Here is a 17,080-nt window from a genome sequence, read left to right on the forward strand (position 1 = left end):
CATTTAAACAGGTCAGCAGGTGCCGAGATGCTGGTAAAGTAAAAACTGCAGTGAGAATGGTCTGCATTCCTTCGTCATCCCCAGGTTCCAGATGATGAGGATCAACTTAAATCCTACAGCTCAATCCATGTTATGTTTCAGACTTAAGATGAAGAGTTTCCCATCAGTCTGTGTGCTGTTTTACATCTGGGAAGAGGAATTCTTGAGAACACACCTCCATCACATCGACTGTAGGGAAGTCTGTGGGGCCATTTTCTTGATTGATGATTTATGTGGGTGGGCCCAGCCCACTGTGGAGGGAGCCACCTGGGCATGTGGCCCTCAGCTGAATAAAAAAGCAGGCTGAGAAATCCCTGGAAAAGGAGCCAGTACGTATCATTCTTCCATGGTATTTCCTCCATGGTCCTGCCCCGCCCGACTCCCTACCCTGACATCCCTCCATGATGAACTCTAACTTATAAAATGAAACACACCTCTTCCTCCTCAAGTTGGCTTTAGTAATGTTTTATCACAGCCATAGGAAGCAAACTAAGAGCCCAAATATGTCCAACAGGTGAACACACAGATAGACAAAGAGCAAGACTTGGAGGGTTAATGTTCAAACTTAAGAATTCTAGAGAAAAACACCTCTTTGCAATTCTGTATTCTTGGTGCTAAAAGTATCTTCTGGCACCTTCAGACAGTGAGAGCTGCTCAGCTGGGAACCCAGTCAAGCTGTGTGGGTCCCTCTGGGTTGTCAGCATGCCCAGTCAGGTTTACTACCACAAAGATCTGGCTGTTCCCCCAACGTGCTTTGAAAGGCTGCTGGCCTCTGGGGAGCTACGAGCATGACACCACTACTTACTCCCATAGAGCTCTTATGTGGGAAGGGAAGTGGAGACCACACAATATTGTTAGCATAGAGAGTGCTGTGGTAACAAGTCCTGAGGCTGAGGAAGCACCTATTCCCCCCACATCAAATGATGCATGAGGCAGGGCAGGGAGAGAGAGGGCAAAGCACAGGGAGACAGGAACACAACAGAGCAGGACCTACTGGGATCCTGTTTGCTGTATGGTGGCCAGGTATAAAAGGATAGCACCCAGCCCAAGTGTAGGGACCCCAGGAGGAATGTAGCAGGGTCACTACCTGGCTTGAGAGCTTCAAAGGTGAGACCAAGGGTGCATGGCTGAGGAGGAGAGCAGGGTGGCAGAGAGCTGGCCTTTTGAGGAGGCAAGACCTTCAAGGTCTTGGGAACATAGCCCTGGGTGGGCAGGATAGGAAAAGCCATTTTAAGGGTAAAAGTCAGGAATAAAGGAAGGAAGGAGGTGGTAGAATAACAGGGTTCTAAGAGGACTGGCAGGAATGGGGATGGAAGGGGGCCTATGCTGTCCTGCAGACAAGGTCCTGCTACTGTCTCTGGTCTCTGGGGTAGGAATGGGAGGCCCCATAACCAGAGAGGAGAGAGGGGCACCATTGAAAAGAGGTCATCAGTCATAGTAGACACTCAAACAGAGTCAGCACCCCAGGAACTACACCCTTAAGAAACGACACAGAACTTTATTAAACCAACACAGGGAAGGCTCCATGACAGCGCCAGTGGGAGACCAGACACAAATCCTTTGTCCCCAGCTCCAGAAAATGTCCATCTTGTGGCCCAGTCTTAAAGGATGCAAGAGATCACACATGGCCTTCAAAGGCCAACTAAACCCTTGGTGATGTGGTGCCCACACCCATCCACTTGGAGGCAAGTCTCTGGCTCTCTTTGACAGGGCCACAGCACCTGGACCTGAAGCACAGTGGCTATGTCCCTGAGTTCAGTCACAAACAGGAGTTGTATTCTCAAGGTATCCCCTTCTTCTCTGGGCCAGCTAGGGGAATGCTGGCAGCAGAAAAGAAGAAGAGGAGAGCAATTGGGTGGTGGCTCAGATCTGCTGAGGTACTGTACTGGGTGTCTTCCATGACACAAGAGCAGGTCACACTGGGTCTTTGTGCTGCACAAGGCACAACAGCTTCTCAGAACAAACCAACAGATCAGAAGACCCCTGCCAGTGGCTCCAGGGCAGGGCCAAAGATGCTCTGGCTATTCCCAAGCTGCCCAGGGAGAACAAGAGGCACTCTAACATGCCAGTGACCAACGCCCTCCTGCTGTGAATATAGACTGAAGTTCTCACACAAGTCTGAGGTGAGGACCACTCTGCTAAAGCTCTCACAGCAAGAGGGCTCAGATAGCACTGGGCTCTGGGTCCAGGAGACACCCTAGGAGACACCCACACCTGCTTGTCCCCCACATTTCCTAGCAGTAGTAGGACAAGGAGAAGTGTAGGTTTTCATGAAGCAAAAAACCCAAACAAACAAACAACCTACACACAAAAGGGATGGCTCATATGTGTGTGCTTGTGTGTGTGTGGCAGTGGATAAGCACTTACCTAGCAGGCATGAGACTGTGGGTTCCATGCCCAGCACCACACCAATCCCAGGAGTAATGAGAAAACCCTTTCCCTGAGATTGCTACAGTGACATCATCCATAGACAATGTAGAAATAGCTTAAGTTACAAACAGCCATGAGCTGCGGGGGAGCTTCCACGAGCAGGGCAAACAGAGAGACTAAGCAGCACCCACCTGGGAAGAGGGAGTCAGGAAGGTCTAGCTCTCAAGACTGTGAAGGAGATTTAAAAACAAACACATTAAAAAAAAAAAAAAAACACCTTACTTGTGTGAACCAGGCAGTGGTTCAGCACAGTCAGGGCAGTGAGGATGGCCCAGGGCCCAGATGTGGTTTCACCCTGGTGTGAACATGACAGTGACCTTTCCATTGAAGTTATCAGTTTAGCTATGCAGCAACAGCAGCCCAGCATACTGGCTAATGAGAGGCATAGGCTGGGCTCCAGAGCCCTGAGGGAGGACTAGTTTTGCGACCAGGAGGCAGTGTGTTGAACGTGGCAGGCGATGAGGCAAGATCTAGGGAGGAAAGGGGAAGTGAACATGGAGGAATGAGAGCCAATATCTCCACCACACTTGCCTGGCAAAATCAATATTTAAGTGCCTGCAGCATGCCAGGGGCTTGCTGGTCCTCTGGGACAGTAGAGAGAAACTGACAGGGAACTATGTTGCTCAACCTATGATTCTGTACCCAGCAACCTCTGTCTCCTGATTCCCATGTGAGGAAGTCTGTCTCCAGTGATCTATGTGGGCTAAGGATGAGTTTTACAGGGGCATGTGAGGTTTTTGAAAGAGGATAAAAGTATGGTCCTTGGAATTTAGACTCTATATATCTACTCGGCCTGGGGCATGACCCCTGACCCATGACCTTCCTGAGGTCAGAGTCTGGATGGGCCTCAGGACACACTGTTACCTCCCATGGGGTCAAGAGGATGGGAGGAATAGACACTTAGGCACCATGCTGTAGTAACAAGGAACTGGAGGCAAGTGGTACTTCGAGGGACAGTACAGAGGCCCCACAGTAACTCCAATGAACACTAGGAGGAAGGGTCAAGAAGGGAGACAGATTGTAGGAGAACAGTTGTGTGAGAAGCCAGGTCACAAGGACAGCCACCACCCAGCATGATGGGATACTCAGGAGTCCTGCCTTGAAGACCAGAGACAACAGAAAGAGGGGCTGATTCTGGAGCATATTGGGAGTTTTGTCTCCCAGGAACAGGGTTGCTGGCCATAAAACTGTCCTCTGTTCAAAACTCCATAACATTGAGATGAGCAGACACTAGCTCAAGGGCCTCTTAGACATTAGCCTACAAAATGGGAATCAGGAGACAAAGGGCAGTTGGGTACAGCAGCATGGGTAGGACACTGCACCGTTCCAGAAGACTCTCGGAGACAGGTAGCTCAGAAGTTGGACAGGGCAACCAAGACCTTAGGCCACCAGAAACAAAAAGACTACTGAAAAGAATAGGATTTCCCATCTTTCTCTATGAGGGAATCCTTCTAGAATCTCCATCCTCCCATCAAGCTTTAACTATCATGGTAGTACTCGATCCTGTAATTTACCTGCTTAGAAAGCACTGCCTCTACCAAGTTCTCTCATCCAATAGCCAAATGGGGAAGCCTTCAGAGTCAGGACTATTATCTGAGCTTCCCCCTCCCCCCTGCCCCATTTGTCCCCAGGTCTAGTAGCCCCTTCTGCTCTGACACAGGCTGCCAAGACTGGGGTTTGGGGCCTGGATCCCACCCTTAGCCCAAGAGATGACTCTTTTGTGGAGGCTCTCCAGGCTGTGCCTGTGGCTAGAGTACTCACAGTGGGGGCTGTGCTGAGGGCTGGCACGGGGTGTGAGAGCCAGGGGTGAAGCAAGTTCCCGGGGTGCACAGACTGTGTGGTAAGCTGCAAGAACACAGGCTGGTGAGACTGGGCAGGGTGAGAGGGTGAAGGGTACAAAAAGGGATATGCGATTGGCCTCACCTATGATGGTGACCGCTGTCCCAGCCAGCAGGGCAAAGAAGGTGAAGAACATGACTTGGTAGGAGTCTAGGAAGTGTGACAGGATGCTGGCTCCATCTGCATCAGGGAAAAGACAGACATCAGATCACCAGGGCCACAGCTAGGTCCCACTGAGATCCTGTGTTACTAGAGGCATGCATGGTCTGCCATGCCCCACTGCTTGGGATACAGGGGGCAAGCCTGCCTTAGATGTGAGGGTAAGGTGTTCGGACAAAAGCAGAGTCTTATTCTGTCCCTTGAGTTATCTCTGTCCAAACTAAGTTTCCTTCTAGGAAATTAGGTACCAACTTGGCACATCAGGCTTTAGTGCCCTTTCTGCCAAGGAGGCAGCTAGGCTGCCCCAAAGCAAGAAGAACAGTTCTGAAAAATGCCCTGTGGGTTTAGACAATGAGGGATTGAAGCTCACAGAAGACAGAAGCTCACAGGACAGGAGCCCCAACTCCTTGTCAAGAGCCCCACGGTAGGAGTAGGCAGCACTTCTGCCACAAAGCTATCAATCTCTGTGAGTGGCCTGGGTCCCAGATCCCTGACATACTCTCCACTTGTCCCCAAGTACTCCCAGGTAGAAAAACCACTCTGACACCAGCAGCCTTCCCCAGCTACTGGCCCCTTTGATCTATGTCCTGTCCCAGAGGGTAAGCATGCCTTCAGATGACCAAAGGATGGAGTCTAAGCCTTGGTGACAACCAGGCAAGTCTTTCACTCAGCCAGGTAAGAAATAAGTAGTTCCTAGTGTCGGGAGGGCCCTGAGCTGAATGCTGTCCTTACGTTGGACTTCTTGGGGACAGTCAGGCAGGACTCCCAGTGGTGAATAACATTACTTCCACATAGGTCAACACATATCTGGGAGTGAGAGTCTAATCTGTGTCAAACAAGAATACTTGAAAGACAGTCTACAGCAGTTGAGGACACTGGTTAATGGGTGTCTGAGGGAAATGGCATTGTAAGCAGAGGCACAGAGATACCAATGGCTCAGGTAGGGCACCCTGTGTTCCAGAAACAGGCAGAAGGCTGCTAGTGCTACAGCAGGAAGCACAAGGGGAGGTGAGTCACAAATGGACAGGAGAGACCACAGGGGGATGTAGGCTTTGCCCTTGAGAGATGGAGCCATGGTAGGATGCTGAGCAATAACCTTGCTGAGGATGGGGTATCAGGGTAAGTAATGTGTGGTATCAGTGACAGCAAGAGATTGTCATTCTGTGTTTCTTAGTCCTCCAACTTTCACACTATAGGCCTGCCAACACCCAAACTCCTCTGGCTTGTCTCTCCCTGCCCAGGTCTGGGTCAGTTGACATCTCATCCATGACTCACAGGGACCAGGCCCACGACGATCCATCACAAAGGCCACAGTGACTGGAATGGTGATGGCCTGGTGAGTGGAAGAGCTGGAGAAGGTCAGGGCAGTAGACAGAGGGCCCTGGCTGCCAGCTGTGGGATCTGAGACACCAACTGTATATGTGATGAAGCTGGGCAGCCCAAATGACTTCTCCTTCACAAAGGCTAGCACAGCAGGGGATCCGGATTTCACCTGGGAAGAAGGTAGTGTTGAGGAAGCACACTCTGCAGAGACTGGACCACAGGTGGCCACAGGTGGGATTGCAAGTGCCCAGCTCATCTCTGGGCATGCCCTTCTAACCACACATGCTAGATTTTACTTCTAGGACCAGGTAGGCTTTGATACCTTGAAGCATGACCCACATTTGTGGTTTGCTAAGGATCACATGTTCAATATCATTGATTTTAGTTAAGCACAAAAATGCTATCCCAACCTAAATTAGTATCTAATAACAAGTCATCATGAAGCAGTATCCACAGCCCATAAGAATATATACTTATATACAGCGGCCATATACACAGTAACTATACACTACTCCCTCATCTCTTGTGAGCAGTTATCCACAAAACAAGAGATGCAGACAACAGGGTCTCTAAACTCCTCCACCTACACATCACAGCTCTTCCTGTAGGCTTTCTGGACTGAAGTCTCAGAGACCAGTCATGGACCAGCCTGAAGAAGGAGGAAGATGATGATGAAGGAGGAGGAAGAAGCATCAACGCCACATGGAGAGAAGAGGCCCATTCTCACATGGAACAGGAATGTGCTCCCATGCTACCTGTACAAAGCATATTCTATGCTTGTGCTGTCCTGAAAAGACTGACTTTCTGAAGTAGAAAATGAAACCAAAAGACTATACAATAAAGAACATATAAAATAATTTCAAAATTAATTTCTAGCTTAAATTTTAACTTTGAAGAGCCCAAGCCCAGGGTCCACATGCCCTTCCTTCCTTAGGGTCTTTCATGATCTAACCCTACACAAACCACAACCTTCAACCTTAAAGCCTAACGCCAATTTCTAACCTGATCTGAACATAAACACATAACCCCCAACTACAACCTAAAACCATAGCTCCAATCCCTATCCATTACATCTGAATCTTAAATCCAAATCTCATTTCCTAACTCTAAACTCTAATCTAACTCTAGCACCTAACCCTAACCCTAACTACTAACTCTAAAATCTAACTCAAACCACTGACCCTAACCTCTAATGTGTCCAACATTCTTTAGCCCAACCTTTAACACTAACCCTAGTCTGTAAACACAGCATCTAAACATATTCCTAATTTCAAGCCCCAATCCAACCCTAATCCTAGACATTAGGCCCAAACCCCAAACCCAAGCCCTAACACCAAACCCTAGCCCTGACCCTAAACTCTACCCCTAATCCCAGTCCCTGACTTCCCTGACCTGAAGCACCCACAGCGGCTTACCTCCAAGTTCTCCAGAATCTCCACAGTACCAAAGACCTTGATCTCAGAGCTGGTATAGTGGTTGCTCAAGAGGATTTCTGCCTGGTTGGCATAGAGGCCTGGACTGAAGGGAACCTCAGCTCCCACATTCTCTACAGAGGTATGGCTGCTGGGAATGGAGGCAGTGACTGCCAATGATGTCTTCTTCATGCTCAAGTGCTTCAGTTGCTTATCTGTCAGTCTGTGCATAGTAACAGAGCACAGGTACTGGCCTGTGGAGAGAAGGTTCTTCTGTGTGCAGATTCCCCACTCTGACTCCACTCTCTGACATGAAAACTCCTAGACATACTTAGGAGCCAGCTGAGAGGTCACCTCCTCCAGGAGGCCTTCTAGAAATACCCCTTCAGAGACCCTGTGCCAACCTGGAAACCTTCTCTGTGAACAACAGTCCTCCAACTATCTCAGAATCCTCTGTCCATGAGGTTTCCATCTGAATAGTGCTCTTGGAGCAGGGATCATGTTGGGGCCAGCTCTACAGCTCAAGCCCCAGCCAGCCTGTCTCAGAACAGGGCAGATAATGGCAAATAAACACATGACCCAACCATGGACTACAGGTCAAGACAGAGCTGATTCCAAGTGTATCAGGAGGCCTTTTAAACCATGGCTGTCTGGGTCCTGTCCTGTCCTTAGTGCCTGGCCCAGAGTAAATGAGCCAGGTGGAATGAGCAGGGTCTTGGGCAGCTGGCGACCTAGAATCTGAACACCTGAGTTGTATTCCGTCAATGACATACAACTACAGGTCCCTAGATAACTTCCTTGCTCAGCAAGGGCCTTCTCTGTGCTAGATGCTGGGGGAGGCCCTGAATGTGCCCTTGGGATACATTTGCACTCTCTCAGCCAGCAGCAACCCTTTCCATGCAGTGGGGCCAGGCAGGCTCACCAGCCTATAGTGGTGGTCACCAGCCCAACCACTCTAGTGTCCTGAGCCTTGGTGCAGCTATGTTTCAGCATGTTCAAACATAGCCCATGACTATGTCATACGGTGCCAGTCACCTCTTACTAGCTCTATGCGGGAAGTAGGGGACAGGGCAAGGCATTGTCATCCTCAGTCAAAAGAGGGAGGTTTAGAAGGGTCCGCTTCTGTCCAAAACTGAGTGGTAGGATTATGGACCCAGACTTCAACCTGGGTTTGGTGCTGAGCTCTGCAGAATATGGGTGATGCCAAAGACTATGCCCTCTTGGCAGGCCTGGAGCAGCAACAGAGACTACAGTGTGGTAACAGCCTTAGGCTGGATTCCCAACAACTTCTGCCTGTCTGGACACATGGCCATTATGAAGTACACACTTATAACTGACCCTAGACATCCAGCAGGCAGATTCATTGCATTTTAATTCTTTGCAAATTTACCCAGAGCAGAATCAAATCCTGGCTCCACAGTGAAGATATCGAGAGCAGGGAAATCAAAGACATCTTGTTTGAATTGGAGTTGACAGCTGATGAGGGACTCTGGGTGTAAGGCTTCAATGACTTCTCGCTGGGCAGGGGAGCACTCACCTAAAGGCACAGGGTGGAGGCAATGGTCAGGTGAGAAGGGCTTGGAGAAAGCATAAAGCCACCATACCTACAATGAAGGAACAAGTCTATGGAGGCTGGGCAGGCATGAATGGCATCAGTGTTCCATGTTATTCCCATGTGGGGAGCTCAGTAGTTCACAGAGTTTGGTAAAAGTAACATGTAAAAGTAAGTAATCCTTATTGAAGCTAAGGATTCTGATCCAAGTTGGGTTACTGAATGCCAGGGCCACCTCAGATGAGAATTCCAGCATGGTGACAGAGGGCATGGTGACAGGCAACCTGCTGATGTGTGGCCTGTTGCAGTAAACAAGGAAATGGCCATTGGCTTCTTAACACTGGGAGGGCATAGACTATCCATAAACACACTGCACATAATTTTGGCAACAGCAGAATATTTTCCCACTTGTACTGAAAGAGGAAAACAGCATTTCCATGATGTTGTGAGTGTGCCCCATTAATCACAATGAGAATGGTAGAACTTAATTCATCCGTTAACTGGTTAAAAAAAAAAAATCTGTATCGACGTATTTATTTCTGGCACTTGCTATCCAGGGCTGTCATAGGCAAAGAGTGAGATGGAATGCTCTATGCATGACTTAGGAGAGGTAATTATAAAAATCAAAACCAGCCACCAGCCTGCAATGTCATTAGTTTCCACCATCAGCAGCAGTGGACTGCAGTTGCTCTGCCTCATGCCCTAGGGCTACAATCACAGCTCTGACTCAGTGCGGGCAATGTCTTGGAGCTCAGCTCTCAACGAAGGCGCCTTTCACGCTTCGGCTTATGGAGGCCTCGAATTTCTTAAAAGCTGCAAGGAGTGGGTGAACTGAGGCTAAAGGGTATCTCTCTAGAGTTAGGGGTTAGTCTGAATAAGAAAAGCAGAGTTGGGGATATGGCTCAATGGTACAGCACATGCCTGTGGTGTGTTAATGCCCTGGGTTCCATCCCCAACATCACAAAACAAAAAAACAAACAAACAAACAAAAAAAAAAAAAAAAACCCAAACAGCTAAAAATCACCCAAAGGGCACAGATGTTACTTCTCATTCTCCAAACCTGGCAAGGTAAGCCCAAACACCCAGAATCCACTTTTCTATACCAAGCAGGTTAGAGCTCCTGTCTCCCACGCTGATGGTCACTTTGGAGACTGTGGCTTCCTGGATACTGGTCTGGGCAGAGTGGAGGCGATGGGCCACAATCTTCTGAGGGGTGCCAACCACTATCTACGGAGACAAGGCAGTTGTGTTGAGTGCTGATTGTGTGCCGGCTGTCTGTGCTGGGTGTTTTTCATGACCTCACCTGCAGCTCCTATCACCTATGCTATAGGCAACAAAACATAATAGGCTTACAGTTTAAACACCTACTGGAGTGTGGCAGGGTATCTGTCAGAGCCTTGACTGGCCACCCCAACTCCCCACCCTATAAGGATAAGGTTGGAATGGCAGCAAAGCCCAGGCAGGTGGTAGAGCAAGGGCACCTGGCAGACTGGGCTCAATGGCAGGTGCAGGGCTAATAGCAGAGTAAACGTGCTTAGTGGTTCAGGCCAGAGTGCATGGTCCTGCCATCACTTTCCATCTGCTCACAGATCTAGTAAACTAATCTTGCCACAAGGACAGAAGATCCACTTAGTTGACTATACTTACTCAGAATGGATCAATCTGACCCAAATGCTTACAGAATGAGGTCCCCACCAGAAGCCAGCCTGCTCAGACACACCCCACCTGGTACTCCTTGGGCATATTCTATCCCCTCTACAGACCTCCCTCTACTGGGATGTTCCACTATCTCCCTCTGCAAGGCCTGCAGGCCCATGTCCTTCTGCAGCTAGAATGCTGGCCACACTTTCTGGGAGGGGGCCAGTATACTGGGGGCTCTTCTTGTGGGCCTTTCCTACAGCATAGGAAAGCAATGGTACAGTACTGCCTCCTTTCAGGAGTCATTGCTGCCCAAAGAACCAACAGAGATACCCACCACTGTGCTCCCTGACCCTGTTTCCTACTTTTAAAAATCTCTCTTCTCTTTTCCTCCTGGCTACAATGGATCTTCTCACACTTTCTCCTCCTTTGTCTGGCCTACTCTTGCTTTGCTCACACCCACACTCAGGTGTCTCCCAACATAGCATCCCTGTGCTAGACATCCCAGTGCAGCTCTAGCCTTCAGGAAAGGACTACAGACTCACCGCCCAACTATGTCCTACCACCTCAGCTGACACCCACCTCAACCTCCCCAGGACCCACTCACTATCTTCTTCCAATACCACCCATCTCACAGTACAAAACCACGATCTACCAGGTCCCTGACAACAAACCCAGGAAAATCACCTCAAGCCTGCTCCACAACACCCCATCCAGTCCACCAGCTGGTCATCCTGAGCAACCATTATATGCCTCTGATCTGCATCATTCTGATTTAAAACCAAAACTCTGTGTAGTGTAAAACAAACTACCACTCTACCCACCCCCTAACAGGAACAGCAGCAATACAGGTGGAACAAACACCTGTGAGAGCCTAAGTGCCATTTGACTTGCCCTCTCCATGTTAACTCACTATGCTACGTCACAGTGTGGCCCCCATCCCTGGCACTCAGGTGAAACTTGCCCAGTGGCTAATCTTGGATTTGAACCTACAGAGACAATATGACTTGAGAGTCTAGGCTATCCTAAATTTCACAGGCTGCTACAGTCTCAGCCTCTCAAAGGAGTGACACTGCAGGCATACGCCGAGCTGAGGCCACCCTTAAACCATTGCACCCAGCCTTCAGGGCACTTCCTGATCTGTCCATAAAGTCAGACCTTAAGTCCCTCCCACATGTACCCTATGATCCAGCTTACCCTGGGCTCTGCTCTCAACTCTATATCCCTTGGAGCCTGCTGGCCCCTCTCCTGACCATTCGCCTCTCCTGGGAAGCAGAGCTTTATTAATCAGAGTGCCTTTATCTGCAACCACTGCCTCGAACCACAGCAGCACTAAATATGCAAACTATTAGGTTAAACTGCCGGATCTGATAAAGCACACGCTGCCTCTAAAAATGAGACAGGTTTGGAACTCAGCCAGATTAGGCTCATTGATTCATTCTCAGCTGGAGAGAAAGGTTTTTCTTTGCTTTCATAAAGATTCAAAGGTGACTTGCTGGGGAAAGTTTAACTTTGCTGGTGACACCAAATCACTGGGGTGCCCATCACATGGTCTGAACTCCCTTCAGGGAAATGCCAGCCCCAATGGCTGCATGGCTACATTGGCTCCCAGACAAACATGGGTGTTGGTGGGTGGGTACAATCAATCGACCAGATCTCTCTCCTCATGCTGGTTTGAACATGAGAGAGATGCATGGGATGAATAGGGGACTGGCTCCTATCTTACACTTAGTGGGTGGATGATTCTCCTAGATCTTGACAGCTGCAGACAGCTCTGGCAGTAGGCCTGGTTATTTGTTTCTTAAAGAAAAGGGAATCAGAGGTACAGCCAGCCTTTGTACCTGCTGTATCAGTTAGTTATTGTGAGTCATCAGAAGTGATTTCAAGCATACAGAAGTGGCAAACACCTGGAACACAGGGACTCGGGAGATTTAGTCCAAGGGCAACCTGGACCACATAGTAAGGTCCTGTCTTGAAACAGACACACAAACAAAACACCACAAAACAAATGAAAATAGACAGGAGACTGAGCTCTTATGTCTTTGTGTAAAGAGACCTGATCGCGAGCAGATTCTGGTACCAAGGGGTACGTATACTATGATATAGTGGGGGTACAATGATGGTCAGGATAGTCTCAAATTTAAGATAATCTTCTTGCCTCAGCCTCCCAAGTACTAGGATTGAAACATATGTCTCCAAGCCTAGTTACAGACACACACTGCCTCCAACAGTGTTGGCCACAATTGTCTCTGCCTGCCTTCAAGTCCTACCTCTTTAAAGGTCTTCAGATGTCCGGTGATCTCATAGTAAACAGTCACAGACCCTGCATCTCTGGCCACAGCCACACCTGTCTTGGGGTCAATGTAGAGGATATTGCTGGCTGAGGAGCTCCAGGTCCCTGAGATACCTGGGAGAATAAGCCCAGATATCATCCATCTTGTTCACATTTGGACACGATAGGCCAAACCTAGCTCCCCAGGCCCTCTGCCTGTGAGGGTCTCCATTCTTAGCTCAGGGTGGAATCCACATCAGCTACCTCTAAAGTCCTCCCACCTTCCTAGCTCTGGCCACCTTCAACTCTCCCTCTGCATCCATTCTCAGGGGGTACTAACTCCCCTTGCTCATACTTTCCAACCTGGAATCTGTTTTTTACATGAAGCTTTCCCAACTCTCTGTCCTGGGATAGGCTGGGTGCTGTGTCTCTGGGCCCCTACCATCTCCCAGTATTATCAGTTCCTCTTTAGAAACAGCAGACCTCAGTGCTGACACATTGATAATAAAAGTAAGAATCACTGGCCGGAGAGACAGTTCAGCAGTTAAGAGTGCTTATGCTCTTGCAGAGGACCAAGGTTCAATCCCCAGCAGCAGACAAAACACTCATACACATAAAATAAAAATAAACAAACCTAACAAATAATAATAATTCCAACTCAAACCAACTGAATATTTATAAAATTGCTACTGGATTAAATAGATAAAATTTACTCTGAAAACACATGATTTAGTAACAGTTTAATAAAAGTATGTTAACATATTTTTAAAAGACTCTTTAAGAAATTAGATCCTAGGCTCAGTGTCACATAGCACTTTGTTCCCAATAAACAATAAAAATCCAACCACCAGTTATTTCTTTGACCTTTCCTCCCTCCCCTACGTCCTCTTTCTTCTTCTTCTTTTTTTTTTTTTTTTTTTTTTTTTTTTTTTTGAGACAGGGTTTCACTGTAGGCTAAACTAACCAGGATCTCAATGTATTGACCAGACTGGTCTCAAACTCATGTCAATCTTCCAGTCTCAGCCTCACCGGTGCTAGGATCACATCCACATGTATGAGCCACCATAACTGGCTACTATTTCATTTCCTCTGGAGGAAATAAGGCTAAAGAACGGAAACCAACCAGGAGAAAGACAAGTGTCTGTGTACAAGTTACAGGAGTGTGGGTACTCATTTTCTGCTCAGGTGTCCCAGAGCCATGCTGCTGGTGTGTACCACTAGCCACTCAGTAAGCATGCACTTGTGGAGGCAACTGGGTAACAGAGTATACATACAGGACATTTCCACAACTGTAAAAATTTCTACTGAGCAGTGCTATTCCTGGGTAGGGACTTGCAGACTTTTGCTGCTAGTGAATACTGGGCTGCAATGCCAATACTATCTCCACTGCTACTTGGCTACAAATGTACAGGCATTGCCAAGTGGCAGGTTGAATGAGGCCTTTAGGCCATATCCTTTGAGCATCCTCTAGGTTCCACTGGCACGCCTCCCGTGATGTGATAACCAAGCACTTCCTGGGGTGCCACACCCTAATACAAACCAGTCACATCCCTCTTACCTCCCAGGCTAATGAGAACACTAGCCAGACAGAGGATGTCACCCACCACCACAGCTCCAGACACTTCTGGGGTGATGGCCTGTAGGACGGGTAGTGGCACAAAGTCGGAGAGGCCCAGGTGCTCCACATCCCACACACGGAGCAGTGTCAAGCCCACACTGACTGTGCGGACGATGCAAGTGTTATTGGTGGCACCCTTGCCAATCTGCACAAAGTCATCTCTAGGGACAGAGGAAAGGAGAGCTGAAGCTCAGATGAGAAGCCAGAGAGGAAATACAGAGAAAAACTCATCCCTGTCATCTACTGAGCAATACTGGGCTGACTGAGGTTCCAGATTAGGCTCTACTGAAGGGGGCACAGCACAGACTTGATGCCCCCTTCCTTGTCATTCTTGGGACACAGCCCACAGCACCCAGTAGGGATCTGCCAGTATCATCACCCTCACACTTAGAAGGGAAGCGGAGGCCCAAAAAGGAAAATGGCCCACAAGGGACATGCTAAGAAGGTGCAGGCTGCCTTTCACTTTATGGCTGGCTTAAGCACTCCTGCACCATCTCTTCCTGTGAAGCAGGAGCAGGGATGTACATGGTGCATCTGCTATGGATGCACCTGTAGTGGGAAGGTACTCCTAACCACCTGCTCAACCCTCATGGTGAAGGGTGCCAGAGGTGAGAGTGAAGCAGGTAGGAGTGAGGGCCATGTTGTCTGCCTCAATCCTAGCCTCCCCCATGCCCTTGATGCTGACCGCAGACTGATTGCTACAAGCAGGTACTCCTGCTACACAAGGCTAGAGTGACTTCTATGGTATGGCTAAGGGCAGCAAGACCTGAGTTCCACCTCATCCAAAATAGGCAGATACATGGTACTTTGTGCAGAGGCCCATGGCTGTCCAGAGGCCCTCATGACCACTCTCTCATTGATGGGAGTAGGTATATTCTTTATGTGACAGGTAGAAGGGCCTTGGGGAGATGAACTACATCGTCAGACTCATGGGACCCACAAACAAGGTTTGCAAACAAGTTTCCTGCCATGCAATATGCCCCTTATACCTTCCTTCAGGGTTTTTAGCCAAAGGAGGCAGAAGTGTTTTCAGACCCATGGGAAGTCCACGTTGGATGGTAACTAACACTTGGATAGTTCAAAAAGCTCCATGCTCAGTCAAAGTGTTTCCCTAACAACTCTGTAATGCCCAAGGGCAGCAGCCATCAGCCTTTAAAATCATGGTTTCCTGAGCCCTGTGGAAATGTATCTAACTATCCATTGAGGATTGCTGATGCCAGACTGGAGACCACACTCTGAGAGCTACTGCTATCTAGTGGACTCAGACATTTGGCAGGTCACACTGAAGCCTGGGTCCTCTTGTCACCCTCTCCATCCTCACAGCAGGACTGAAGTTACAGCAAAGATTAAAAAGAGCCAGCCTAAGAAAATCATGCTTGGAGCTAGGTGCATATGGTATTCAAGCTCCACTTCCTAGTTTTGTAGCTCATGGTAAATGGCTTGACCTCTCTGGACTTCTATAACAGGACTAGGAGAGGAACCAGAAAGATATGGTAGCCGGCCTGTGGGCAGATGCTCAGTGACAGTGGCTTCTTCATCATGTGCTCGTGCAGTGTAGGGTATGCACCTTATTCTTCTCTATCCATTGATGACAGGACCACACTGATTGCAGTTGCTCACATTTCCCAGCATTTCTCTTCTTGGTCACATGGAGAGCCTTCCACAAGCCCTCCCATCTCAGCTCTCAGGAGGTGTGCTCTGCTCCCTGCCCATCAGGGACTATCATCATCTAATGGTTCCTGCCATGCAGAAAGGCCTGGGCCTTTCTTACCCTCCCCCTCTCTGTCCCTTGATTGGATCTGCTGCTTCCAGGCCTGGTTCATGTGGTGCAGCAAGCCATCCCTTCAACCATCCTTGCACAACCCGCCTTTCTTTCATCACCTATCTGGACCTATATATGACATCCCGTCACAACTGAGACCAGCCTCCCTGTGAGAAATGAAGAATGTCCATGCCTTACCTGTTCGTGGCAAAATTGAGGACTGAATTGTGAGCATGGAAAATGTCTCCAGAGTTGTCATGGAAGTGAACTGTGAAGGTCATGGTCATCCCCAGAGGCAGAGCCGCCAGCGCCTCCTTGTGCTGAGTGTGCAGAACTGGGCTCATGGAGATCCTCAGGTATGAAACAGGAGAGACCTGGAGGACACCATGCAGGTATGATGATACCTGCCTGAGTGAGTGCCTATCTCAGGGACACTTAAGGGGGTGGGCTGACTTCAGGATTTAGAGAAGAAAAAGACCTTGCTTCTTAGAGTTTCCACCTAGTGACACAGTTTTCATCACTTAATATATAGCTAGTCAACCTCCAAAAGACCCAGGTGAGTCAGGATCCATGACTGAAAACTTAGGTCATGGGTCACATGGCAAGAACACCCTCTGGGCTGTGACTGTAAATGTTCAGAGTCATGGGAAGAGCTGGGTCTCCGGGCATTTGAAGTAGAAGTATGCCCACTGGATGCAGAGGGGATGCCACTTGCCTACAAGGGTGCTGATAAAGGCCAACAGTGGGTCTCTAGAGCCATCTCTGAATCAAATCCCCACACAAGGCAGGTAAACATTTACCCTTTTTTTGAGACAAGAATCCCTCACCTGGCCAAATATTGCCACTAAAATCCAAAGCCCACTAGGCAGGTTAACTGTTGTAGGGTCAGGTTATGATGAACACCTAGTACTTTATGTCAATCAAAAAGTAGGTTGGTAGCACCTGCCAGGCCCACTAAACAAAACAAGCTACAGCCCAGGTGTGAACCAAAGCATCTGATTGACAGTTCACTTTATCTTCTAGGACTCAGAAGGTG

General features: G+C 48.7%; 1 protein-coding gene across 1 annotated transcript in view; it reads right to left on the reverse strand.

Moving 5' to 3' along the window:
* Positions 1-1,528: 1,528 nt before the first annotated feature.
* The window catches only part of Nup210 (nucleoporin 210), a 96,238-nt gene continuing 80,686 nt past the window's right edge, over positions 1,529-17,080 (reverse strand). Inside the window, exons 31-40 of the mRNA XM_051203437.1 lie at positions 16,243-16,418; positions 14,223-14,443; positions 12,663-12,799; positions 9,858-9,981; positions 8,593-8,739; positions 7,206-7,456; positions 5,743-5,959; positions 4,393-4,488; positions 4,231-4,314; positions 1,529-2,939 (exon numbers count right to left, since the gene is read on the reverse strand). Coding sequence (XP_051059394.1) covers positions 2,842-2,939; positions 4,231-4,314; positions 4,393-4,488; positions 5,743-5,959; positions 7,206-7,456; positions 8,593-8,739; positions 9,858-9,981; positions 12,663-12,799; positions 14,223-14,443; positions 16,243-16,418 — 1,551 coding nt within the window. The 3' untranslated portion in view covers positions 1,529-2,841. The remainder of the gene's footprint in view (positions 2,940-4,230; positions 4,315-4,392; positions 4,489-5,742; positions 5,960-7,205; positions 7,457-8,592; positions 8,740-9,857; positions 9,982-12,662; positions 12,800-14,222; positions 14,444-16,242; positions 16,419-17,080) is intronic.

This window comes from Phodopus roborovskii, unplaced genomic scaffold, assembly GCF_943737965.1.
Source record: "Phodopus roborovskii unplaced genomic scaffold, PHOROB, whole genome shotgun sequence".
Taxonomy (NCBI): domain Eukaryota; kingdom Metazoa; phylum Chordata; class Mammalia; order Rodentia; family Cricetidae; genus Phodopus; species Phodopus roborovskii.